At 59.0% G+C, this 24,871-nt stretch overlaps 1 protein-coding gene across 1 annotated transcript in view; it reads left to right on the top strand.

Moving 5' to 3' along the window:
• The window catches only part of LOC143981469 (uncharacterized), a 67,886-nt gene that overhangs the window by 14,452 nt on the left and 28,563 nt on the right, over positions 1 to 24,871 (top strand). The window contains exons 4-5 of the mRNA XM_077479349.1: positions 19,053 to 19,319; positions 23,638 to 23,718. Coding sequence (XP_077335475.1) covers positions 19,053 to 19,319; positions 23,638 to 23,718 — 348 coding nt within the window. The remainder of the gene's footprint in view (positions 1 to 19,052; positions 19,320 to 23,637; positions 23,719 to 24,871) is intronic.

Genomic DNA, 24,871 nt, shown 5'->3' on the forward strand with positions numbered 1-24,871 from the left:
TCCTTCCCTCCTGCCCGGCGCTCTCTTCCTTCCTTCCCTCCTGCCCGGCGCTCTCTTCCTTCCTTCCCTCCTGCCCGGCGCTCTCTAACTTCCTTCCTTCCCTCCTGCCCGGCGCTCTTGTCCTTCCTTCCCTCCTTCCTGGCGCTCTCTTCTTTCCTTCCCTCCTGCCCGGCGCTCTCTTCCTTCCTTCCCTCCTTCCTGCCCGGCGCTCTCGTCCTTCCTTCCCTCCTGCCCGGCGCTCTCGTCCTTCCTTCCCTCCTGCCCGGCGCTCTCGTCCTTCCTTCCCTCCTGCCCGGCGCTCTCTTCCTTCCTTCCCTCCTGCCCGGCGCTCTCTTCCTTCCTTCCTTCCCTCCTGCCCGGCGCTCTCGTCCTTCCTTCCCTCCTGCCGGGCGCTCTCTTCCTTCATTCCTTCCCTCCTGCCCGGCGCTCTCTTCCTTCCTTCCTTCCCTCCTACCCGGCGCTCTCTTCCTTCCTTCCTTCCCTCCTGCCCGGCGCTCTCGTCCTTCCTTCCCTCCTGCCCGGCGCTCTCGTCCTTCCTTCCTTCCCTCCTGCCCGGCGCTCTCGTCCTTCCTTCCCTCCTTCCTTGCTCTCTCTTCCTTCCTTCCTTCCTTCCCGGCGCTCTCTTCCTTCCTTCCTTCCCGGTGCTCTCTTCCTTCCCGGCACTCTCTTCCTTCCTTCCTTCCTTCCCGGCGCTCTCTCCCTTCCTTCCTTCCTTCTCGGCGCTCTCTTCCTTCCTTCCTTCCCGGTGCTCCCTTCCTTCCTTCCCGGCGCTCTCTTCCTATCTTCCTTCCTTCCAGGCGCTCTCTTCCTTCCTTCCCGGCGCTCCCTTCCTTCCCGGCGCTCTCTTCCTTCCTTCCCGGCGCTCTCTTCCTTCCTTCCTTCCCGGCGCTCTCTTCCTTCCTTCCTTCACGGCGCTCACTTCCTTCCTTCCTTCCCGGCGCTCTCTTCCTTCCTTCCTTCCCGGCGCTCTCTTCCTTCCTTCCCTCCTTCCCGGCGTTCTCTTCCTTCCTTCCCGGCGTTCTCTTCCTTCCTTCCTTCCCGGCACTCTCTTCCTTCCTTCCTTCCCGGCACTCTCTTCCTTCCTTCCTTCCCTCCTGCCAGGCGCTCTCGTCCTTCCTTCCCTCCTGCCCGGCGCTCTCGTCCTTCCTTCCCTCCTGCCCGGCGCTCTCGTCCTTCCTTCCCGGCGCTCCCTTCCCTCCTGCCCGGCGCTCTCGTCCTTCCTTCCCTCCTGCCCGGCGCTCTCTTCCTTCCTTCCTTCCCTCCTGCCCGGCGCTCTCTAACTTCCTTCCTTCCCTCCTGCCCGGCGCTCTCGTCCTTCCTTCCCTCCTGCCCGGCGCTCTCGTCCTTCCTTCCCGGCGCTCTCGTCCTTCCTTCCCTCCTGCCCGGCGCTCTCGTCCTTCCTTCCCTCCTGCCCGGCGCTCTCGTCCTTCCTTCCCTCCTGCCCGGCGCTCTTGTCCTTCCTTCCCTCCTGCCCGGCGCTCTTGTCCTTCCTTCCCTCCTGCCCGGCGCTCTTGTCCTTCCTTCCCTCCTGCCCGGCGCTCTTGTCCTTCCTTCCCTCCTGCCCGGCGCTCTCGTCCTTCCTTCCTTCCCTCCTTTCTGGTGCTCTCTTCCTTCCTTCCCTCCTTTCTGGTGCTCTCTTCCTTCCCTCCTTCCTGGCGCTCTCTTCCTTCCCGGCGCTCTCGTCCTTCCTTCCCTCCTGCCCGGCGCTCTCTTCCTTCCTTCCCTCCTGCCCGGCGCTCTCTTCCTTCCTTCCTTCCCTCCTGCCCGGCGCTCTCTAACTTCCTTCCTTCCCTCCTGCCCGGCGCTCTCGTCCTTCCTTCCCTCCTGCCCGGCGCTCTCGTCCTTCCTTCCCGGCGCTCTCGTCCTTCCTTCCCTCCTGCCCGGCGCTCTCGTCCTTCCTTCCCTCCTGCCCGGCGCTCTTGTCCTTCCTTCCCTCCTGCCCGGCGCTCTTGTCCTTCCTTCCCTCCTGCCCGGCGCTCTTGTCCTTCCTTCCCTCCTGCCCGGCGCTCTCGTCCTTCCTTCCTTCCCTCCTTCCTGGAGCTCTCTTCCTTCCTTCCCTCCTTTCTGGTGCTCTCTTCCTTCCCTCCTTCCTGGCGCTCTCTTCCTTCCCGGCGCTCTCGTCCTTCCTTCCCTTTTTCCCGGCGCTCTCTTCCTTCCCTCCTTCCCGGCGCTCTCTTCCTTCCTTCCTTCCTGGCGCTCTCTTCCTTCCCGGCGCTCTCTCCCTTCCTTCCTGGCGCTCTCTCCCTTCCTTCCTTCCTTCTCGGCGCTCTCTCCCTTCCTTCCTTCCTTCCCGGCGCTCTCTTCCTTCCTTCCTTCCTTCCTTCCCGGCGCTCTCTTCCTTCCTTCCCGGCGCTCTCTTCCTTCCTTCCCGGCGCTCTCTTCCTTCCTTCCCGGCGCTCTCTTCCTTCCCTCCTGCCCGGCGCTCTCTTCCTTCCTTCCTTCCCTCCTGCCCGGCGCTCTTTTCCTTCCTTCCTTCCCTCCTGTCCGGCGCTCTCTAACTTCCTTCCTTCCCTCCTGCCCGGCGCTCTCGTCCTTCCTTCCCTCCTGCCCGGCGCTCTCGTCCTTCCCTCCTTCCTGGCGCTCTCTTCCTTCCTTCCCTCCTTCCTGGTGCTCTCTTCCTTCCCTCCTTCCTGGCGCTCTCTTCCTTCCCGGCGCTCTCGTCCTTCCTTCCCTCCTGCCCGGCGCTCTCGTCCTTCCTTCCCTCCTGCCCGGCGCTCTCTTCCTTCCTTCCCTTTTTCCCAGCGCTCTCTTCCTTCCTTCCTTCCCGGCGCTCTCTTCCTTCCTTCCTTCCCGGCGCTCTCTTCCTTCCCGGCGCTCTCTTCCTTCCCGGCGCTCTCTTCCTTCCTTCCTTCCCGGCGCTCTCTTCCTTCCCGGCGCTCTCTTCCTTCCCGGCGCTCTCTTCCTTCCTTCCTTCCCGGCGCTCTCTCCCTTCCTTCCTTCCTTCTCGGCGCTCTCTTCCTTCCTTCCTTTCCGGCGCTCTCTTCCTTCCTTCCTTCCCGGCGCTCTCTTCCTTCCTTCCCGGCGCTCTCTTCCTTCCTTCCTTCCCGGCGCTCTCTTCCTTCCTTCCCGGCGCTCTCTTCCTTCCTTCCTTCCCGGCGCTCTCTTCCTTCCTTCCTTCACGGCGCTCTCTTCCTTCCTTCCTTCACGGCGCTCTCTTCCTTCCTTCACGGCGCTCACTTCCTTCCTTCCCGGCGCTCACTTCCTTCCCGGCGCTCTCTTCCTTCCCTCCTTCCCGGCGCTCTCTTCCTTCCTTCCCTCCTGCCCGGCGCTCTCTTCCTTCCTTCCTTCCCTCCTGCCCGGCGCTCTCTTCCTTCCTTCCCGGCGCTCTCGTCCTTCCTTCCCTCCTTCCTGGCGCTCTCTTCCTTCCCTCCTTCCTGGCGCTCTCTTCCTTCCCTCCTTCCTGGCGCTCTCTTCCTTCCCTCCTTCCTGGCGCTCTCTTCCTTCCCTCCTTCCTGGCGCTCTCTTCCTTCCCTCCTTCCCGGCGCTCTCTTCCTTCCTTCCCGGCGCTCTCTTCCTTCCTTCCTTCCCGACGCTCCCTTCCTTCCTTCCTTCCCGGCGCTCTCTTCCTTCCTTCCTTCCCGGCGCTCTCTTCCTTCCCTCCTTCCCGGTGCTCTCTTCCTTCCTTCCCTCCTGCCCGGTGCTCTCTTCCTTCCTTCCCTCCTGCCCGGCGCTCTCGTCCTTCCTCCCTTCCCTTCTGCCCGGCGCTCTCTTCCTTCCTTCCCTCCTGCCCGGCGCTCTCTTCCTTCCTTCCCTCCTGCCCGGCGCTCTCTTCCTTCCTTCCCTCCTGCCCGGCGCTCTCTTCCTTCCTTCCCTCCTGCCCGGCGCTCTCGTCCTTCCTTCCCTCCTGCCCGGCGCTCTCGTCCTTCCTTCCCTCCTGCCCGGCGCTCTCGTCCTTCCTTCCCTCCTGCCCGGCGCTCTCGTCCTTCCTTCCCTCCTGCCCGGCTCTCCCTTCCTTCCCTCCTGCCCGGCGCTCTCTTCCTTCCTTCCCTCCTGCCCGGCGCTCTCTTCCTTCCTTCCCTCCTGCCCGGCGCTCTCTTCCTTCCCTTCTGCCCGGCGCTCTCTTCCTTCCTTCCCTCCTGCCCGGCGCTCTCTTCCTTCCTTCCTTCCCTCCTGCCCGGCGCTCTCTTCCTTCCTTCCTTCCCTCCTGCCCGGCGCTCTCTTCCTTCCTTCCTTCCCTCCTGCCCGGCGCTCTCTTCCTTCCTTCCTTCCCTCCTGCCCGGCGCTCTCTTCCTTCCTTCCTTCCCTCCTGCCCGGCGCTCTCTTCCTTCCTTCCCGGCGCTCTCGTCCTTCCTTCCCTCCTTCCTGGCGCTCTCTTCCTTCCCTCCTTCCTGGCGCTCTCTTCCTTCCCTCCTTCCCGGCGCTCTCTTCCTTCCCTCCTTCCCGGCGCTCTCTTCCTTCCTTCCCGGCGCTCTCTTCCTTCCTTCCTTCCCGACGCTCCCTTCCTTCCTTCCTTCCCGACGCTCTCTTCCTTCCTTCCTTCCCGGCGCTCTCTTCCTTCCCTCCTTCCCGGTGCTCTCTTCCTTCCTTCCCTCCTGCCCGGTGCTCTCTTCCTTCCTTCCTTCCCTCCTGCCCGGCGCTCTCGTCCTTCCTCCCTTCCCTTCTGCCCGGCGCTCTCTTCCTTCCTTCCCTCCTGCCCGGCGCTCTCTTCCTTCCTTCCCTCCTGCCCGGCGCTCTCTTCCTTCCTTCCCTCCTGCCCGGCGCTCTCTTCCTTCCTTCCCTCCTGCCCGGCGCTCTCTTCCTTCCTTCCCTCCTGCCCGGCGCTCTCTTCCTTCCTTCCTTCCCTCCTGTCCGGCGCTCTCTTCCTTCCTTCCTTCCCTCCTGTCCGGCGCTCTCTTCCTTCCTTCCCTCCTGCCCGGCGCTCTCGTCCTTCCTTCCCTCCTGCCCGGCGCTCTCGTCCTTCCTTCCCTCCTGCCCGGCGCTCTCGTCCTTCCTTCCCTCCTGCCCGGCGCTCTCGTCCTTCCTTCCTTCCTGCCCGGCGCTCTCGTCCTTCCTTCCCTCCTGCCCGGCGCTCTCGTCCTTCCTTCCCTCCTGCCCGGCGCTCTCGTCCTTCCTTCCCTCCTGCCCGGCGCTCTCGTCCTTCCTTCCCTCCTTCCTGGCGCTCTCTTTTTTCCCTTCTTCCTGGCGCTCTCTTCCTTCCCGGCGCTCTCTTCCTTCCTTCCCTCCTTCCCGGCGCTCTCTTCCTTCCTTCCTTCCCGGTGCTCTCTTCCTTCCCGGCACTCTCTTCCTTCCTTCCTTCCTTCCTTCCTTCCTTCCCGGTGCTCTCTCCCTTCCTTCCTTCCCGGTGCTCTCTCCCTTCCTTCCTTCCTTCCCGGCGCTCTCTTCCTTCCTTCCTTCCCGGCGCTCTCTTCCTTCCTTCCTTCCCGGCGCTCTCTTCCTTCCTTCCTTCCCGGCGCTCTCTTCCTTCCTTCCTTCCCGGCGCTCTCTTCCTTCCTTCCTTCCCGGCGCTCTCTTCCTTCCTTCCCGGCGCTCTCTTCCTTCCTTCCCGGCGCTCTCTCCCTTCCTTCCTTCCTTCCCGGCGTTCCCTTCCTTCCTTCCCGGCGCTCCCTTCCTTCCTTCCTTCCCGGCGCTCTCTTCCTTCCTTCCTTCCCGGCGCTCTCTTCCTTCCTTCCTTCCCTCCTGCCCGGCGCTCTCGTCCTTCCTTCCCTCCTGCCCGGCGCTCTCTTCCTTCCTTCCCTCCTGCCTGGCGCTTTCTTCCTTCCTTCCTTCCCGGCGTTCCCTTCCTTCCTTCCCGGCGCTCCCTTCCTTCCTTCCCGGCGCTCTCTTCCTTCCTTCCTTCCCTCCTTCCCGGCGCTCTCTTCCTTCCTTCCTTCCCTCCTGCCCGGCGCTCTCGTCCTTCCTTCCCTCCTGCCCGGCGCTCTCTTCCTTCCTTCCCTCCTTCCCGGCGCTCTCTCCCTTCCTTCCTTCTCGGCGCTCTCTTCCTTCCTTCCTTCTCGGCGCTCTCTTCCTTCCTTCCTTCCTTCCTTCCCGGCGCTCTCTTCCTTCCTTCCCGGCGCTCTCTTCCTTCCTTCCTTCCTTCCTTCCCGGCGCTCTCTTCCTTCCTTCACGGCGCTCACTTCCTTCCTTCCTTCACGGCGCTCACTTCCTTCCTTCCCGGCGCTCTCTTCCTTCCTTCCCTCCTTCCCGGCGTTCCCTTCCTTCCTTCCTTCCCTCCTTCCCGGAGCTCTCTTCCTTCCTTCCCTCCTGCCCGGCGCTCTCTTCCTTCCTTCCCTCCTGCCCGGCGCTCTCTTCCTTCCTTCCCTCCTGCCCGGCGCTCTCTTCCTTCCTTCCCTCCTGCCCGGCGCTCTCTTCCTTCCTTCCCTCCTGCCCGGCGCTCTCTTCCTTCCTTCCCTCCTGCCCGGCGCTCTCTTCCTTCCTTCCCTCCTGCCCGGCGCTCTCTTCCTTCCTTCCTTCCCTCCTGCCCGGCGCTCTCTTCCTTCCTTCCTTCCCTCCTTCCTGGCGCTCTCTTCCTTCCCTCCTTCCTGGCGCTCTCTTCCTTCCCTCCTTCCTGGCGCTCTTTCTTCCCTCCTTCCCGGCGCTCTCTTCCTTCCCTCCTTCTCGGCGCTCTCTTCCTTCCTTCCTGACGCTCTCTTCCTTCCTTCCCGGCGCTCTCTTCCTTCCTTCCTTCCTTCCTTCCCGGCACTCTCTTCCTTCCTTCCTTCCTTCCTTCCCGGTGCTCTCTCCCTTCCTTCCTTCATTCCCGGTGCTCTCTCCCTTCCTTCCTTCCTTCCCTCCTGCCCGGCGCTCTCGTCCTTCCTTCCCTCCTGCCCGGCTCTCCCTTCCTTCCCTCCTGCCCGGCGCTCTCTTCCTTCCTTCCCTCCTGCCCGGCGCTCTCTTCCTTCCTTCCCTCCTGCCCGGCGCTCTCTTCCTTCCTTCCTTCCCTCCTGCCCGGCGCTCTCTTCCTTCCTTCCTTCCTGCCCGGCGCTCTCTTCCTTCCTTCCCTCCTGCCCGGCGCTCTCTTCCTTCCTTCCCTCCTGCCCGGCGCTCTCTTCCTTCCTTCCCTCCTGCCCGGCGCTCTCGTCCTTCCTTCCCGGCGCTCTCTTCCTTCCTTCCCTCCTTCCTGGCGCTCTCTTCCTTCCTTCCCTCCTGCCCGGCGCTCTCTTCCTTCCTTCCCTCCTGCCCGGCACTCTCGTCCTTCCTTCCCTCCTGCCCGGCGCTCTAGTCCTTCCTTCCCTCCTTCCTGGCGCTCTTCCTTCCTTCCTGGCGCTCTCTTCCTTCCTGGCGCTCTCTTCCTTCCTGGCGCTCTCTTCCTTCCTGGCGCTCTCTTCCTTCCTGGCGCTCTCTTCTTTCCTTCCCTCCTTCCCGGCGCTCTCTTCCTTCCTTCCTTCCCGGCGCTCTCTTCCTTCCTTCCCGGTGCTCTCTTCCTTCCCGGCACTCTTCCTTCCTTCCTTCCTTCCTTCCTTCCTTCCTTCCCGGTGCTCTCTCCCTTCCTTCCTTCCTTCTCGGCGCTCTCTTCCTTCCTTCCCGGCGCTCTCTTCCTTCCTTCCCGGCGCTCTCTTCCTTCCTTCCTTCCCGGCGCTCTTTCTTCCTTCCTTCCTTCCTTCCCGGCGCTCTCTTTCTTCCTTCCTTCCTTCCCGGTGCTCTCTTCCTTTCCGGCGCTCTCTTCCTTTCCGGCGCTCTCTTCCTTCCTTTCCGGCGCTCTCTTCCTTCCTTTCCGGCGCTCTCTTCCTTCCTTCCCGGCGCTCTCTTCCTTCCTTCCTTCCTTCCTTCCCGGCGCTCCCTTCCTTCCTTCCCGGCGCTCTCTTCCTTCCTTCCTTCCCGGCGCTCCCTTCCTTCCTTCCTTCCTTCCCTCCTTCCCGGCGCTCTCTTCCTTCCTTCCTTCCCTCCTGCCCGGCGCTCTCGTCCTTCCGTCCTTCCTTCCCTCCTGCCCGGCGCTCTCTTCCTTCCGTCCTTCCTTCCCTCCTGCCCGGCGCTCTCTTCCTTCCTTCCCGGCGCTCTCTTCCTTCCTTCCCGGCGCTCTCTTCCTTCCTTCCTTCCTTCCTTCCCGGCGCTCTCTTCCTTCCTTCCTTCCCGGCGCTCTCTTCCTTCCTTCCTTCCCGGCGCTCCCTTCCTTCCTTCCCTCCTTCCCGGCGCTCTCTTCCTTCCTTCCTTTCCTCCTGCCCGGCGCTCTCGTCCTTCCGTCCTTCCTTCCCTCCTGCCCGGCGCTCTCTTCCTTCCCTCCTTCCTGGCGCTCTCTTCCTTCCCGGCGCTCTCTTCCTTCCTTCCTTCCCGGCGCTCTCTTCCTTCCTTCCTTCCCGGCGCTCTCTTCCTTCCTTCCTTCCCGGTGCTCTCTTCCTTCCTTCCCGGTGCTCTCTTCCTTCCTTCCCGGCGCTCTCTTCCTTCCTTCCTTCCCGGTGCTCTCTTCCTTCCCGGCACTCTCTTCCTTCCTTCCTTCCTTCCCGGTGCTCTCTCCCTTCCTTCCTTCCTTCCCGGTGCTCTCTCCCTTCCTTCCTTCCTTCCCGGTGCTCTCTCCCTTCCTTCCTTCCTTCCCGGTGCTCTCTCCCTTCCTTCCTTCCCTCCTGCCCGGCGCTCTCGTCCTTCCTTCCCTCCTGCCCGGCGCTCTCTTCCTTCCTTCCCTCCTGCCCGGCGCTCTCTTCCTTCCTTCCCTCCTGCCCGGCGCTCTCTTCCTTCCTTCCCTCCTGCCCGGCGCTCTCTTCCTTCCTTCCTTCCCTCCTGCCCGGCGCTCTCTTCCTTCCTTCCTGCCCGGCGCTCTCTTCCTTCCTTCCTGCCCGGCGCTCTCGTCCTTCCTTCCTGCCCGGCGCTCTCGTCCTTCCTTCCCTCCTGCCCGGCGCTCTCGTCCTTCCTTCCCTCCTTCCTGGCGCTCTTCCTTCCTTCCCTCCTTCCTGACGCTCTCTTTTTTCCCTTCTTCCTGGTGCTCTCTTCCTTCCTGGCGCTCTCTTCCTTCCCGGCGCTCTCTTCCTTCCCGGCGCTCTCTTCCTTCCCGGCGCTCTCTTCCTTCCCTCCTTCCCGGCGCTCTCTTCCTTCCTTCCTGGCGCTCTCTTCCTTCCTTCCCGGTGCTCTCTTCCTTCCCGGCACTCTCTTCCTTCCTTCCTTCCTTCCTTCCCGGTGCTCTCTCCCTTCCTTCCTTCCTTCTCGGCACTCTCTTCCTTCCTTCCTTCTCGGCACTCTCTTCCTTCCTTCCTTCCCGGCGCTCTCTTCCTTCCTTCCCGGCGCTCTCTTCCTTCCTTCCCGGCGCTCTCTTCCTTCCTTCCTTCCTTCCCGGTGCTCTCTTCCTTCCCGGTGCTCTCTTCCTTCCCGGTGCTCTCTTCCTTCCCGGTGCTCTCTTCCTTCCCGGTGCTCTCTTCCTTTCGGGCGCTCTATTCCTTCCTTTCCGGCGCTCTATTCCTTCCTTTCCGGCGCTCTATTCCTACCTTTCCGGCGCTCTCTTCCTTCCTTTCCGGTGCTCTCTTCCTTCCTTCCCGGCGCTCTCTTCCTTCCTTCCTTCCTTCCTTCCTTCCTTCCTTCCCGGCGCTCCCTTCCTTCCTTCCCGGCGCTCTCTTCCTTCCTTCCTTCCCGGCGCTCTCTTCCTTCCTTCCTTCCCGGCGCTCTCTTCCTTCCTTCCTTCCCGGCGCTCTCTTCCTTCCTTCCTTCCCGGCGCTCTCTTCCTTCCTTCCTTCCCGGCGCTCCCTTCCTTCCTTCCCGGCGCTCCCTTCCTTCCTTCCCTCCCTCCCGGCGCTCTCTTCCTTTCCTCCTGCCCGGCGCTCTCGTCCTTCCGTCCTTCCTTCCCTCCTGCCCGGCGCTCTCTTCCTTCCCTCCTTCCCGGCGCTCTCTTCCTTCCTTCCTTCCCGGCGCTCTCTTCCTTCCTTCCTTCCCGGCGCTCTCTTCCTTCCTTCCTTCCCGGCGCTCTCTTCCTTCCCGGCGCTCTCTTCCTTCCTTCCTTCCCGGTGCTCTCTTCCTTCCTTCCCGGTGCTCTCTTCCTTCCTTCCCGGCGCTCTCTTCCTTCCTTCCTTCCCGGTGCTCTCTTCCTTCCCGGCACTCTCTTCCTTCCTTCCTTCCTTCCCGGTGTTCTCTCCCTTCCTTCCTTCCCGGTGCTCTCTCCCTTCCTTCCTTCCCTCCTGCCCGGCGCTCTCGTCCTTCCTTCCCTCCTGCCCGGCTCTCCCTTCCTTCCCTCCTGCCCGGCGCTCTCTTCCTTCCTTCCCTCCTGCCCGGCGCTCTCTTCCTTCCCTCCTGCCCGGCGCTCTCTTCCTTCCCTCCTGCCCGGCGCTCTCTTCCTTCCCTCCTGCCCGGCGCTCTCTTCCTTCCCTCCTGCCCGGCGCTCTCTTCCTTCCTTCCTTCCCTCCTGCCCGGCGCTCTCTTCCTTCCCTCCTGCCCGGCGCTCTCTTCCTTCCTTCCTGCCCGGCGCTCTCGTCCTTCCTTCCCTCCTGCCCGGCGCTCTCGTCCTTCCTTCCCTCCTGCCCGGCGCTCTCGTCCTTCCTTCCCTCCTGCCCGGCGCTCTCGTCCTTCCTTCCCTCCTTCCTGGCGCTCTTCCTTCCTTCCCTCCTTCCTGGCGCTCTCTTCCTTCCTGGCGCTCTCTTCCTTCCCGGCGCTCTCTTCCTTCCTTCCCTCCTGCCCGGCGCTCTCTTCCTTCCCTCCTGCCCGGCGCTCTCTTCCTTCCTTCCTTCCCGGCGCTCTCTTCCTTCCTTCCCTCCTGCCCGGCGCTCTCTTCCTTCCTTCCCTCCTGCCCGGCGCTCTCTTCCTTCCTTCCCTCCTGCCCGGCGCTCTCTTCCTTCCTTCCTTCCCTCCTGCCCGGCGCTCTCTTCCTTCCTTCCTGCCCGGCGCTCTCGTCCTTCCTTCCCTCCTGCCCGGCGCTCTCGTCCTTCCTTCCCTCCTGCCCAGCGCTCTCGTCCTTCCTTCCCTCCTGCCCGGCGCTCTCGTCCTTCCTTCCCTCCTGCCCGGCGCTCTCGTCCTTCCTTCCCTCCTTCCTGGCGCTCTTCCTTCCTTCCCTCCTTCCTGGCGCTCTCTTCCTTCCTGGCGCTCTCTTCCTTCCTGGCGCTCTCTTCCTTCCCGGCGCTCTCTTCCTTCCTTCCCTCCTGCCCGGCGCTCTCTTCCTTCCCTCCTGCCCGGCGCTCTCTTCCTTCCTTCCTTCCCGGCGCTCTCTTCCTTCCTTCCCGGTGCTCTCTTCCTTCCCGGCGCTCTCTTCCTTCCTTCCTTCCTTCCTTCCCGGTGCTCTCTCCCTTCCTTCCTTCCTTCTCGGCACTCTCTTCCTTCCTTCCCGGCGCTCTCCTCCTTCCTTCCCGGCGCTCTTTCTTCCTTCCTTCCTTCCCGGCGCTCTCTTTCTTCCTTCCTTCCTTCCCGGTGCTCTCTTCCTTCCCGGTGCTCTCTTCCTTCCCGGTGCTCTCTTCCTTCCCGGTGCTCTCTTCCTTTCGGGCGCTCTATTCCTTCCTTTCCGGCGCTCTCTTCCTTCCTTTCCGGTGCTCTCTTCCTTCCTTCCCGGCGCTCTCTTCCTTCCTTCCTTCCTTCCCGGCGCTCCCTTCCTTCGTTCCCGGCGCTCTCTTCCTTCCTTCCTTCCCGGCGCTCTCTTCCTTCCTTCCTTCCCGGCGCTCTCTTCCTTCCTTCCTTCCTTCCCGGTGCTCCCTTCCTTCCTTCCTTCCCGGCGCTCTCTTCCTTCCTTCCTTTCCTCCTGCCCGGCGCTCTCGTCCTTCCGTCCTTCCTTTCCTCCTGCCCGGCGCTCTCTTCCTTCCCTCCTTCCCGGCGCTCTCTTCCTTCCTTCCTTCCCGGCGCTCTCTTCCTTCCTTCCTTCCCGGCGCTCTCTTCCTTCCTTCCCGGCGCTCTCTTCCTTCCTTCCTTCCCGGTGCTCTCTTCCTTCCTTCCCGGTGCTCTCTTCCTTCCTTCCCGGTGCTCTCTTCCTTCCTTCCCGGCGCTCTCTTCCTTCCTTCCTTCCTTCCCGGTGCTCTCTTCCTTCCCGGCACTCTCTTCCTTCCTTCCTTCCTTCCTTCCCGGTGCTCTCTCCCTTCCTTCCTTCCCGGTGCTCTCTCCCTTCCTTCCTTCCTTCCCTCCTGCCCGGCGCTCTCGTCCTTCCTTCCCTCCTGCCCGGCTCTCCCTTCCTTCCCTCCTGCCCGGCGCTCTCTTCCTTCCTTCCCTCCTGCCCGGCGCTCTCTTCCTTCCCTCCTGCCCGGCGCTCTCTTCCTTCCTTCCCTCCTGCCCGACGCTCTCTTCCTTCCTTCCCTCCTGCCCGGCGCTCTCTTCCTTCCTTCCTTCCCTCCTGCCCGGCGCTCTCTTCCTTCCTTCCTGCCCGGCGCTCTCGTCCTTCCTTCCCTCCTGCCCGGCGCTCTCGTCCTTCCTTCCCTCCTGCCCGGCGCTATCGTCCTTCCTTCCCTCCTGCCCGGCGCTCTCGTCCTTCCTTCCCTCCTGCCCGGCGCTCTCGTCCTTCCTTCCCTCCTGCCCGGCGCTCTCGTCCTTCCTTCCCTCCTTCCTGGCGCTCTCTTCCTTCCTGGCGCTCTCTTCCTTCCCGGCGCTCTCTTCCTTCCTTCCCTCCTTCCCGGCGCTCTCTTCCTTCCTTCCCTCCTGCCCGGCGCTCTCTTCCTTCCTTCCTTCCCGGCGCTCTCTTCCTTCCTTCCCGGTGCTCTCTTCCTTCCCGGCACTCTCTTCCTTCCTTCCTTCCTTCCTTCCTTCCCGGTGCTCTCTCCCTTCCTTCCTTCCCGGCGCTCTCTTCCTTCCTTCCCGGCGCTCTCTTTCTTCCTTCCTTCCTTCCCGGCGCTCTTTCTTCCTTCCTTCCTTCCCGGTGCTCTCTTCCTTCCCGGTGCTCTCTTCCTTCTCGGTGCTCTCTTCCTTCCCGGCGCTCTCCTCCTTTCTTTCCGGCGCTCTCTTCCTTCCTTCCCGGCGCTCTCTTCCTTCCTTCCTTCCCGGCGCTCCCTTCCTTCCTTCCCGGCGCTCCCTTCCTTCCTTCCCGGCGCTCTCTTCCTTCCTTCCTTCCCGGCGCTCCCTTCCTTCCTTCCCTCCTTCCCGGCGCTCTCTTCCTTCCTTCCTTTCCTCCTGCCCGGCGCTCTCGTCCTTCCGTCCTTCCTTCCCTCCTGCCCGGCGCTCTCTTCCTTCCTTCCCTCCTGCCCGGCGCTCTCGTCCTTCCTTCCCTCCTGCCCGGCGCTCTCGTCCTTCCTTCCCCCCTTCCTGGCGCTCTCTTCCTTCCTGGCGCTCTCTTCCTTCCTGGCGCTCTCTTCCTTCCTGGCGCTCTCTTCCTTCCTGGCGCTCTCTTCCTTCCTGGCGCTCTCTTCCTTCCTGGCGCTCTCTTCCTTCCCGGCGCTCTCTTCCTTCCTTCCTTCCCGGCGCTCTCTTCCTTCCTTCCTTCCTTCCCGGCGCTCTCTTCCTTCCTTCCTTCCCGGCGCTCTCTTCCTTCCTTCCTGCCCGGCGCTCTCGTCCTTCCTTCCCTCCTGCCCGGCGCTCTCGTCCTTCCTTCCCTCCTGCCCGGCGCTCTCGTCCTTCCTTCCCTCCTGCCCGGCGCTCTCTTCCTTCCTTCCCTCCTTCCTGGCGCTCTCTTCCTTCCTGGCGCTCTCTTCCTTCCCGGCGCTCTCTTCCTTCCTTCCCTCCTGCCCGGCGCTCTCTTCCTTCCCTCCTGCCCGGCGCTCTCTTCCTTCCTTCCTTCCCGGTGCTCTCTTCCTTCCCGGCGCTCTCTTCCTTCCTTCCTTCCTTCCTTCCCGGCGCTCTCTTCCTTCCTTCCCGGTGCTCTCTTCCTTCCCGGCACTCTCTTCCTTCCTTCCTTCCTTCCTTCCTTCCCGGTGCTCTCTCCCTTCCTTCCTTCCCGGCGCTCTCTTCCTTCCTTCCCGGCGCTCTCTTTCTTCCTTCCTTCCTTCCCGGCGCTCTTTCTTCCTTCCTTCCTTCTCGGTGCTCTCTTCCTTCCCGGCGCTCTCTTCCTTCCTTCCCGGCGCTCTCTTCCTTCCTTCCCGGCGCTCTCTTCCTTCCTTCCCGGCGCTCTCTTCCTTCCTTTCCGGCGCTCTCTTCCTTCCTTTCCGGCGCTCTCTTCCTTCCTTTCCGGCGCTCTCTTCCTTCCTTCCTTCCCGGCGCTCCCTTCCTTCCTTCCCGGCGCTCCCTTCCTTCCTTCCCGGCGCTCTCTTCCTTCCTTCCTTCCCGGCGCTCCCTTCCTTCCTTCCCTCCTTCCCGGCGCTCTCTTCCTTCCTTCCTTTCCTCCTGCCCGGCGCTCTCGTCCTTCCGTCCTTCCTTCCCTCCTGCACGGCGCTCTCTTCCTTCCTTCCCTCCTGCCCGGTGCTCTCGTCCTTCCTTCCCTCCTGCCCGGCGCTCTCGTCCTTCCTTCCCCCCTTCCTGGCGCTCTCTTCCTTCCTGGCGCTCTCTTCCTTCCTGGCGCTCTCTTCCTTCCTGGCGCTCTCTTCCTTCCCGGCGCTCTCTTCCTTCCTTCCTTCCCGGTGCTCTCTTCCTTCCTTCCTTCCTTCCCGGCGCTCTTCCTTCCTTCCTTCCTTCCCGGCGCTCTCTTCCTTCCTTCCTGCCCGGCGCTCTCGTCCTTCCTTCCCTCCTGCCCGGCGCTCTCGTCCTTCCTTCCCTCCTGCCCGGCGCTCTCGTCCTTCCTTCCCTCCTGCCCGGCGCTCTCGTCCTTCCTTCCCTCCTGCCCGGCGCTCTTCCTTCCTTCCCTCCTTCCTGGCGCTCTCTTCCTTCCTGGCGCTCTCTTCCTTCCTGGCGCTCTCTTCCTTCCCGGCGCTCTCTTCCTTCCTTCCCTCCTGCCCGGCGCTCTCTTCCTTCCCTCCTGCCCGGCGCTCTCTTCCTTCCTTCCTTCCCGGTGCTCTCTTCCTTCCCGGCGCTCTCTTCCTTCCTTCCTTCCTTCCTTCCCGGTGCTCTCTCCCTTCCTTCCTTCCTTCTCGGCACTCTCTTCCTTCCTTCCTTCCCGGCGCTCTCTTCCTTCCTTCCCGGCGCTCTTTCTTCCTTCCTTCCTTCCCGGCGCTCTCTTTCTTCCTTCCTTCCTTCCCGGTGCTCTCTTCCTTCCCGGTGCTCTCTTCCTTCCCGGTGCTCTCTTCCTTCCCGGTGCTCTCTTCCTTCCCGGTGCTCTCTTCCTTCCCGGTGCTCTCTTCCTTCCCGGTGCTCTCTTCCTTTCGGGCGCTCTATTCCTTCCTTTCCGGCGCTCTCTTCCTTCCTTTCCGGTGCTCTCTTCCTTCCTTCCCGGCGCTCTCTTCCTTCCTTCCTTCCTTCCTTCCTTCCTTCCTTCCCGGCGCTCCCTTCCTTCCTTCCCGGCGCTCTCTTCCTTCCTTCCTTCCCGGCGCTCTCTTCCTTCCTTCCTTCCTTCCCGGCGCTCTCTTCCTTCCTTCCTTCCTTCCCGGTGCTCCCTTCCTTCCTTCCTTCCCGGCGCTCTCTTCCTTCCTTCCTTTCCTCCTGCCCGGCGCTCTCGTCCTTCCTTTCCTCCTGCCCGGCGCTCTCTTCCTTCCCTCCTTCCCGGCGCTCTCTTCCTTCCTTCCTTCCCGGCGCTCTTTTCCTTCCTTCCTTCCCGGCGATCTCTTCCTTCCTTCCTTCCCGGCACTCTCTTCCTTCCTTCCTTCCCGGCGCTCTCTTCCTTCCTTCCCGGCGCTCTCTTCCTTCCTTCCTTCCCGGTGCTCTCTTCCTTCCTTCCCGGTGCTCTCTTCCTTCCTTACCGGTGCTCTCTTCCTTCCTTCCCGGCGCTCTCTTCCTTCCTTCCTTCCTTCCCGGTGCTCTCTTCCTTCCCGGTGCTCTCTCCCTTCCTTCCTTCCCGGTGCTCTCTCCCTTCCTTCCTTCCCGGTGCTCTCTCCCTTCCTTCCTTCCTTCCCTCCTGCCCGGCGCTCTCGTCCTTCCTTCCCTCCTGCCCGGCTCTCCCTTCCTTCCCTCCTGCCCGGCGCTCTCTTCCTTCCTTCCCTCCTGCCCGGCGCTCTCTTCCTTCCCTCCTGCCCGGCGCTCTCTTCCTTCCTTCCCTCCTGCCCGACGCTCTCTTCCTTCCTTCCCTCCTGCCCGGCGCTCTCTTCCTTCCTTCCTTCCCTCCTGCCCGGCGCTCTCTTCCTTCCCTCCTGCCCGGCGCTCTCGTCCTTCCTTCCCTCCTGCCCGGCGCTCTCGTCCTTCCTTCCCTCCTGCCCGGCGCTATCGTCCTTCCTTCCCTCCTGCCCGGCGCTCTCGTCCTTCCTTCCCTCCTGCCCGGCGCTCTCGTCCTTCCTTCCCTCCTGCCCGGCGCTCTCGTCCTTCCTTCCCTCCTTCCTGGCGCTCTCTTCCTTCCTGGCGCTCTCTTCCTTCCTGGCGCTCTCTTCCTTCCCGGCGCTCTCTTCCTTCCTTCCCTCCTTCCCGGCGCTCTCTTCCTTCCTTCCCTCCTTCCCGGCGCTCTCTTCCTTCCTTCCCTCCTGCCCGGCGCTCTCTTCCTTCCTTCCTTCCCGGCGCTCTCTTCCTTCCTTCCCGGTGCTCTCTTCCTTCCCGGCACTCTCTTCCTTCCTTCCTTCCTTCCTTCCTTCCTTCCTTCCCGGTGCTCTCTCCCTTCCTTCCTTCCCGGCGCTCTCTTCCTTCCTTCCCGGCGCTCTCTTTCTTCCTTCCTTCCTTCCCGGCGCTCTTTCTTCCTTCCTTCCTTCCCGGTGCTCTCTTCCTTCCCGGTGCTCTCTTCCTTCCCGGTGCTCTCTTCCTTCCCGGTGCTCTCTTCCTTCTCGGTGCTCTCTTCCTTCCTTTCCGGCGCTCTCTTCCTTCCTTTCCGGCGCTCTCTTCCTTCCTTTCCGGCGCTCTCTTCCTTCCTTCCCGGCGCTCTCTTCCTTCCTTCCTTCCTTCCCGGCGCTCCCTTCCTTCCTTCCCGGCGCTCCCTTCCTTCCTTCCCGGCGTTCTCTTCCTTCCTTCCTTCCCGGCGCTCCCTTCCTTCCTTCCCTCCTTCCCGGCGCTCTCTTCCTTCCTTCCTTTCCTCCTGCCCGGCGCTCTCGTCCTTCCGTCCTTCCTTCCCTCCTGCCCGGCGCTCTCTTCCTTCCTTCCCTCCTGCCCGGCGCTCTCGTCCTTCCTTCCCTCCTGCCCGGCGCTCTCGTCCTTCCTTCCCCCCTTCCTGGCGCTCTCTTCCTTCCTGGCGCTCTCTTCCTTCCCGGCGCTCTCTTCCTTCCTTCCTTCCCGGTGCTCTCTTCCTTCCTTCCTTCCTTCCCGGCGCTCTCTTCCTTCCTTCCTTCCTTCCCGGCGCTCTCTTCCTTCCTTCCTTCCCGGCGCTCTCTTCCTTCCTTCCTTCCTTCCCGGCGCTCCCTTCCTTCCCGGCGCTCTCTTCCTTCCTTCCTTCCCGACGCTCTCTTCCTTTCCTCCCTTCCTTCCTTCCCGGCGCTCTCTTCCTTCCTTCCCGGCGCTCTCTTCCTTCCTTCCTTCCTTCCCGGCGCTCTCTTCCTTCCTTCCTTCCTTCCCGGCGCTCTCTTCCTTCCTTCCTTCCTTCCCGGCGCTCTCTTCCTTCCTTCCTTCCCGGCGCTCTCTTCCTTCCTTCCTTCCTTCCTTCCCGGCGCTCTCTTCCTTCCTTCCTTCCTTCCCGGCGCTCTCTTCCTTCCTTCCTTCCTTCCCGGCGCTCTCTTCCTTCCTTCTTTCCCGGCGCTCTCTTCCTTCCTTCCTTCCTTCCCGTTGCTCTCTTCCTTCCTTCCTTCCTTCCCGGCGCTCTCTTCCTTCCTTCCCGGCGCTCTCTTCCTTCCTTCCCGGCGCTCTGTTCCTTCCTTCCTTCCCGGCGCTCTCTTCCTTCCTTCCCGGCGCTCTCTTCCTTCCTTCCTTCCCGGCGCTCTCTTCCTTCCTTCGTTCCTTCCTTCCCGACGCTCTCTTCCTTCCTTCCTTCCCGACGCTCTCTTCCTTCCCGACGCTCTCTTCCTTCCCGACGCTCTCTTCCTTCCTTCCCGACGCTCTCTTCCTTCCTTCCTGGCGCTCTCTTCCTTCCTTCCTTCCTTCCCGGCGCTCTCTTCCTTCCTTCCTTCCTTCCCGGCGCTCTCTTCCTTCCTTCCTTCCTTCCCGGCGCTCTCTTCCTTCCTTCCCGGCGCTCTCTTCCTTCCTTCGTTCCTTCCTTCCTTCCTTCCCGGCGCTCTCTTCCTCTCTTCCTTCCTTCCTTCCTTCCTTCCTTCCTTGCGCTCTCTTCCTTCCTTCCTTGCCGGCGCTCTTTCTTCCCTTTCCTCCCCTCAGGACCCGGCGCCTCCGTCAGCAATCTCTTCAGCGCTGCCTCCCCCCAGCAGTCTCCGAGCTGTAATGGGGCAACAGCAATAAGAATGTATTTTTATTCATTTTTTCCCTGCGTTGAATTGGAATAATATGTAGCGTGTGTGTGAGAGGTGTCATCACTTCCTCTATTGTCTCATTTTCGAATATCTGACACATCCAGCGATGAAAGAATAATCTTCCATTATTACATTATCCTACATTGACAATATTCCAAATATAATCACATTTAGTTATTACTGCAGGACTGAATAAAAGGATGTAATGTAGTCAGGAAATCGTTGTCCTTCCACTTTGAAATCAAACCAAATGAGTGATGAATTTTCAGCTTCAAGTAGAATTTTTTATTTTTTTTTCTCCTTACCATTCTACCAGGGTCGCAAAGGCTGCATTTGCAACCGTGCCCTGGCATTCTGCCACTTTCGGGGGGGGGAGCGGGTTTTTGGCTGCAGTACTCTGAGCTGGGGGAGAGACTGACAGTCTCCCCCCCCCCCCCCCAACACAGATGGGAGATGAGAGAGGGGATCTGCACCTTCTGTGTGCACTATGGAAAGTGGGAATTAGATCCTTCAGCTGTTGGGCTTCACACTTCCTGCAGTACACACAGGAGGAGAATGAGCAGGTCATCTCTCTTCTCTCTCATCCATGTGACTGTCAGTGCAGGCTCTGGGCTGTATGAGAGAGGCCCTCAGCTCAGAGTCTTGCTGAGGAGGAACTGGCGGGGGGGCTGCACGCGCTGGCGGGGGGGAGGGGGGCTGCACGCACTGACGGGGGGGAGGGGGGCTGCACGCACTGACGGGGGGCTGCACTTATGAGTCACGCTAATGAGACTGCACTGATAATCGGGGCACAGCAGTCAGAGCAAACTGGATGCATCCCCCCCGTGGGTCATGTGGGAGGCTGTCCATAGATGCACTCCCAGGACTGGAAGCTAAGGGGGGGGGGGGGAGCTTTATGGTTTCTTGCACTGGGTGACCTGAAGATTCTAGTTTTGCCTCTGGTTACCGCTATGTACATCTAATACATTTTTCATGTTTTATCTTCAGAGACGGATGGCGTTGTGACTATTAAAACTGAGGATGACAGAGTAACACTGACAGTGCCTGATACAGAGAAGGTGACAAAGCTAACCTGGAAGAAATGTGGCATCACCCTGTTTCAGTGGGCGGGCTCCAGTCTCAAGCTATACACCAATAACATCACTCTGAAGCCGGGATTTGTCACTGTGAACAATGCGGAAGGAGAGGGATCATACAAAGTCGAGGTTCACTCCACTGACAACCATATTACCAACAACATAATGCAGCTGGAAGGTAGGTACCAGATCAGTACTCTTCTATCATCCAGGGATGCAGAAAGTCTGTTATCGGCAGTGGGGGGGGCGATCTCTCCCCATCATCTGGGGGTACAAAACATCTGCTGGTGTGAGCAGTGAGGGGGTCACCCCCATCATCCTGGGGTATGGAAGCTGCTTAAGTGAAGGGCCACTCATTACAAACAGTAGTTGCAGTATAGCGGGGAGGTTCCATTACCCCAGCAGAGCAGATCTAGCAGTATTACAGAAGTTATGTGACGTCTTTCTGGGAACATTTGTACACATGAGCAGTGTCAGCAAGGCCTCATGTACACATGAGCCGTGTCAGTAAGGCATCATGTACACATGAGCCGTGTCAGTAAGGCATCATGTACACATGAGCCGTGTCAGTAAGGCATCATGTACACATGAGCAGTGTCAGTAAGGCCTCGTGCACACATGAGCCGCGTCGGCGGGGCCTCGTGCACACATGAGCCGCGTCGGCGGGGCCTCGTGCACACATGAGCCGCGTCGGCGGGGCCTCGTGCACACATGAGCCGCGTCGGCGGGGCCCCGTGCACACATGAGCCGCGTCGGCGGGGCCCCGTGCACACATGAGCCGCGTCGGCGGGGCCCCGTGCACACATCATGTACACATGAGCCGTGTCAGTAAGGCATCATGTACACATGAGCAGTGTCAGTAAGGCCTCGTGCACACATGAGCCGCGTCGGCGGGGCCTCGTGCACACATGAGCCGCGTCGGCGGGGCCCCGTGCACACATGAGCCGCGTCGGCGGGGCCCCGTGCACACATGAGCCGCGTCGGCGGGCCCCGTGTACACAGCTGCTGGTAAACGGACGTTCAGAGGCAGTTGGATGCTTTTTTCAGCTGCCCCTGTACTCCTCCAATGTTCTCTTATGTGTACATGTACACAGCTTCGTTTAATGTCATTTTTAGGCAGTTGCGTTTTTATAGGCTTTTCTTTTGAAGGCAAAAAACGAGTTCAGACACCAAAGTTTCAGACGCGTTTTACAGGTGCCTTGTGTTTTTTTTTTTTTTACATTACCTAACTTAAAAATGGATGGCAAATGATGAAAAAAAAATTAATTTTTTTTTTTTTTTTTTATACTTGTAATTGCTTGCTGTGCTTCATAGACCATTTATATACCCCTAATGAGCCCCCGATCCAATCCAAAGCACCGCGAGGATTGCTGATAGCCAAAGTAGAATTAGAATTTGACCTAATATGTTCGATTTCAAACCAGATGACCTCCACCATTGAGCTTCACCCCCGACTTGATCAAACATGGTTGCATGAAATTTAGGGTTGGGGGTTATGGCTGGGGTTAGGGTTTTCCCCTTGAAGAACAAGTTTGGGGTTTCTGGTTAGGGTTTTCCCCTTGAGGAACGGGTTAGGGTTTCCCATTAGGGTTAGAGGATTGTGGTTAGGCTTTTCCCCTTGAACAGGTTAGGGTTAATGAAAAATATTAAAAAAATTGCAATTAAAATTGGCATAAAAAAAGAAAAAAAATCTAATTTAACCACTTGGTGCCCACACTACGTCATGTGACGTCATGGGCTTTCGGTGGTTATATCTAAATTATGCCTGAGGCCACAGACATCATTCAGATATTGCCGTTTTCAGCCGGCGATTCCCTACACCATAAGAAAGATCATAGTGGCTGTTCCGCCGCTTGATCATTCTTATGGGCGGCGGGAGGAGACGCACCCCTCCCCCCTCCCGCCGCCCTCCGGTGCTTCTACCGACTCACCGCTTCCATCGGTGAGTCGGTCACAGGATCCGCCGGCCCCAGCAAGTAACCATAGAGATTTCCGGCGGACCAGATCGTCCCCGGAGTCTCTATGATCGTTCGGAGGCCGGGCGCGATGTTATGACGTCACGCCCGGCCTCTGTATTCGAATTAACGGCGCCGATCTGGCTAGGAAGCCAGGATCTTTGTTTTTTTTTGTTTTATTATGTTTATTCTTCCCAGCCTAGAGGTGAGATATGGGGTCTTATTGACCCCCCCATATTTCACTGTAATTATGTCCGATCGTGCCATATTCCTATTACAAGGGATGTTTACATTCCTTGTAATAGGAATAAAAGTCATCACTTTTTTTTATTTATTTTTTTATTTATTTTTTTTAAGTGTAAAACTAAAAATTTTACTAAAATTAACAATGGAAAAAAAAAATTTCAAGCGCCCCTATCCCCGTGAGCTCGCACACAGAAGCGAATGCATAGGTAAGTCCCACCCACATATGAAAACGGTGTTCAAACCACACATTTGAGGTATCGCCGCGAACGTTAGAGCGAGAGCAATAATTCTAGCCCTAGACCTCCTCTGTAACCCAAAACATGTAACCAGTAAAAAAAATTTAAGCGTCGCCTATGGGGATTTTTAAATACCAGAGTTTGGCGCCATTCCGCGAGCGTGTGCAATTTTGAAGCGTGACATGTTGGGTATCTATTTACTCGGCGTATCCTCCTCTTTCACATTATGCAAAAAAATTGGGCTAACTTTACTGTTTTTTTATTATTACACATGAGCAGTGTCAGCAGGGCCTCATGTACATTATTATTATTTTTTTTTAATTTATTTTTTTAAGCATGAAACTGTTTTGTTTTTTTTTTTCTGAAAAAAAGTGTTCGAAAAATTGCTGCGCAAATACCGTGCGAGATAAAGTTGCAACGAGCATCATTGTAGTCTCCAGGGCCTTTGCTAAAAAAAACATATATAATGTTTGGGGGGTTCTATGTCATTTTCTAGCAAAAAAAATAGGAATTTTACATGTAGGAGAGAAATGTCAGAATTGGCCTGGGCGTGAAGTGGTTAAATTTTTTTTACACATGAGGGGGGCACTTAAACCCCCCTCAGTCCCAGACCAATTTTCAGCTTTCAGCGCTGATGCACTTTGAATGACAATTGCGCGGTCATACAACACTGTACCCAAATGATATTTTTATCATTTTTTTCCCACAAATAGAGCTTTCTTTTGGTGGTATTTAATTACAGCTCGGAGTTTTTATTTTTTGCTAAACAAACAAAAAAAGATGCAAAAAAATCATGTTTAATAGTTTGTTATAAAATTTTGCAAACAGGTCATTTTTCTCCTTCATTGAAGTGCGCTGATGAGGCGGCACTGATAGGCTCCACTGGTGGGCACTGATAGGCTGCACTGGAGGGCAAAGACGGGCACAGATAAGATGGCACGGATGGGTGGCACTAAGGGGCACTGATAGGTACCACTGATAGATGGGACTGATGGGCTCTGATAGGTGGCTCTGATAGGTGGCTCTGATAGGTGGCTCTGATAGGTGGCTCTGATAGGTGGCTCTGATAGGTGGCTCTGATAGGTGGCTCTGATAGGTGGCTCTGATAGGTGGCACTGATAGGTGGCACTGATGGGCGGCACTGATGGGCACGGATATGTGGCACTGGGGTGCAGCACCTTTGTTGAGGCAGACTGTGGGCACTGCTGGGTGGCACTGACATTTTTTATTCAGGCAGGCAAAGCAGGGGGCAGGTGGGTACTGGCAGGGCTGGCCGTGATCGGGACTGATGTCCCGATCATGGTTGCCGGTGATCGGCTGTCAGCGCGAGGAGGAATAATAGCTGATTACCGGCTCCGTTATATCACATGATCAGCTGTCATTGGCTGACAGCTGATCACGTGATAAGGGGTCGGAATCGACCCCTTGCACGGATCGGTGATCAGGCGAGTCTCATAGACTCGCCGATCACAGAGCGCGCCGCGCGCGCCCCTCAGGAAAAGGAGATCCGCGCTGTAGCCGTCATTCGGCTATAGCGCGGGTCTCAAGTGGTTAAAAAATAAAAAAATAAGCAAAAAATTCTAAACAATTGCAATTTAAAAATTAAATATATATAAAAAAAAAAAAAATGCAATAAAATTTTGCATATTGATAGGAACAATGGTGTGGCAATTACTTGACTGAGTTCCCGAAGTACCCTCGGGTGCAAGCCATCTGGTCCCAGTGATTTATTAATGTTCAGTTTCCCAAGTCTAATTGTAATTCTGTCCTCTGTTAACCATGGAGGTGCTTCCTGTGATGTTATGAGGATAAACTCTGCAGTTTTGGTTAGTGAAGCCATTCCCTCTAACCGGTGTGATTGGGGACCCGGCATTGCATTGTTTTTGGTCACTGCAGAGCTGTGCCAGACAGGGTTGTATGAGGAAAGGATTGGATGCCGTGTGGCAGATGGTGTTCTTCCTTCTGGTAATTTGCTCAGTGAAGTCCATTGTGGCCATAGAGACTGATGTGATCTTATTTTCTGCATATAAATCCTTTTTCTTTTTGTTTTTTGATTCAGCGAACAATCAAGGTAATGAATCCCCAACTAACAGAAAAGAGGATTTGGAAGAGGTGGAAATGGCCCTCCTCACTAAGAAAGGTCAGTATACCAACTTGTATGGGAGTGTACAGTGCACCTGGGAAGTATTTATACCGCTTCACTTTTTCCACATTTTGTTATGTTACAGCCTTATTCCAAAATGGATTAAATGTATTATTTTCCAAAGAAATTCTACAAACAATCCCCCATAATGACAACGTGAAAGAAGTTTGTTTGAAATCTTTGCAAATGTATTCAAAAAATAAAATTCCCATGTACACAAGTAGCGCAGGCTCCTCCCGTGTGCACAAGTAGCGCGGGCTCTTCCCCGTGTGCACAAGTAGCGCGGGCTCCTCCCCGTGTGCACGAGTAGCGCGGGCTCCTCCCCGTGTGCACGAGTAGCGCGGGCTCCTCCCCGTGTGCACGAGTAGCGCGGGCTCCTCCCCGTGTGCACGAGTAGCGCGGGCTCCTCCCCGTGTGCACGAGTAGCGCGGGCTCCTCCCCGTGTGCACGAGTAGCGGGGGCTCCTCCCCGTGTGCACGAGTAGCGGGGGCTCCTCCCCGTGTGCACGAGTAGCGGGGGCTCCTCCCCGTGTGCACGAGTAGCGGGGGCTCCTCCCCGTGTGCACGAGTAGCGGGGGCTCCTCCCATGTACATAAGTAGCACAGCCTTTGCTCAATACTTTGGTGAAGCTCCTTTGGCACCAATTACAGCCTCAAGTTCTGTGGAGTATGATGCTACAATCTCGGCACTCCTATTTTTGGGCAGTTTCTCCCATTCTTCTTTGCAGGACCTCTCAAGCTCCATCAGGTTGGATGGGGAGTGTCGGTGCACAGCCATTTTCAGGTCTCTCCAGAGATGTTTAGTCGGGTTCAAGTCTGGGCTCTGGATGGGCCACCCAAGGACATTCAGAGTTGTGCCGTGGCCACTTCTGTTATCTTGGCTGTGTGATTAGGGTTGTTGTCCTGTTGGAAGATGAGCCTTCACCCCGGTCTGAGGTCCAGATCGCTGTGGAGCAGATGTTCATCAAGGATGTCTCTATACATTGCTGCATTCATCTTTCCCTCAATCCTGACTAGTCTCCCAGTTCCTGCCACTGAAAAACATCCCCACCGCATGATGCTGCACCACCATGCTTCACTGTAGGGATTGTATTGGCCAGGTGTTGAGCGGTGCCTGGTTTGCTCCAGACATGACACTTGCCATTCAGGCCA

The sequence above is a fragment of the Lithobates pipiens genome, unplaced genomic scaffold (assembly GCF_037356315.1).
Source record: "Lithobates pipiens isolate NorthernLeopardFrog02 unplaced genomic scaffold, aLitPip1_a1.2 Scaffold_16, whole genome shotgun sequence".
Classification (NCBI taxonomy): Eukaryota; Metazoa; Chordata; class Amphibia; order Anura; family Ranidae; genus Lithobates; species Lithobates pipiens.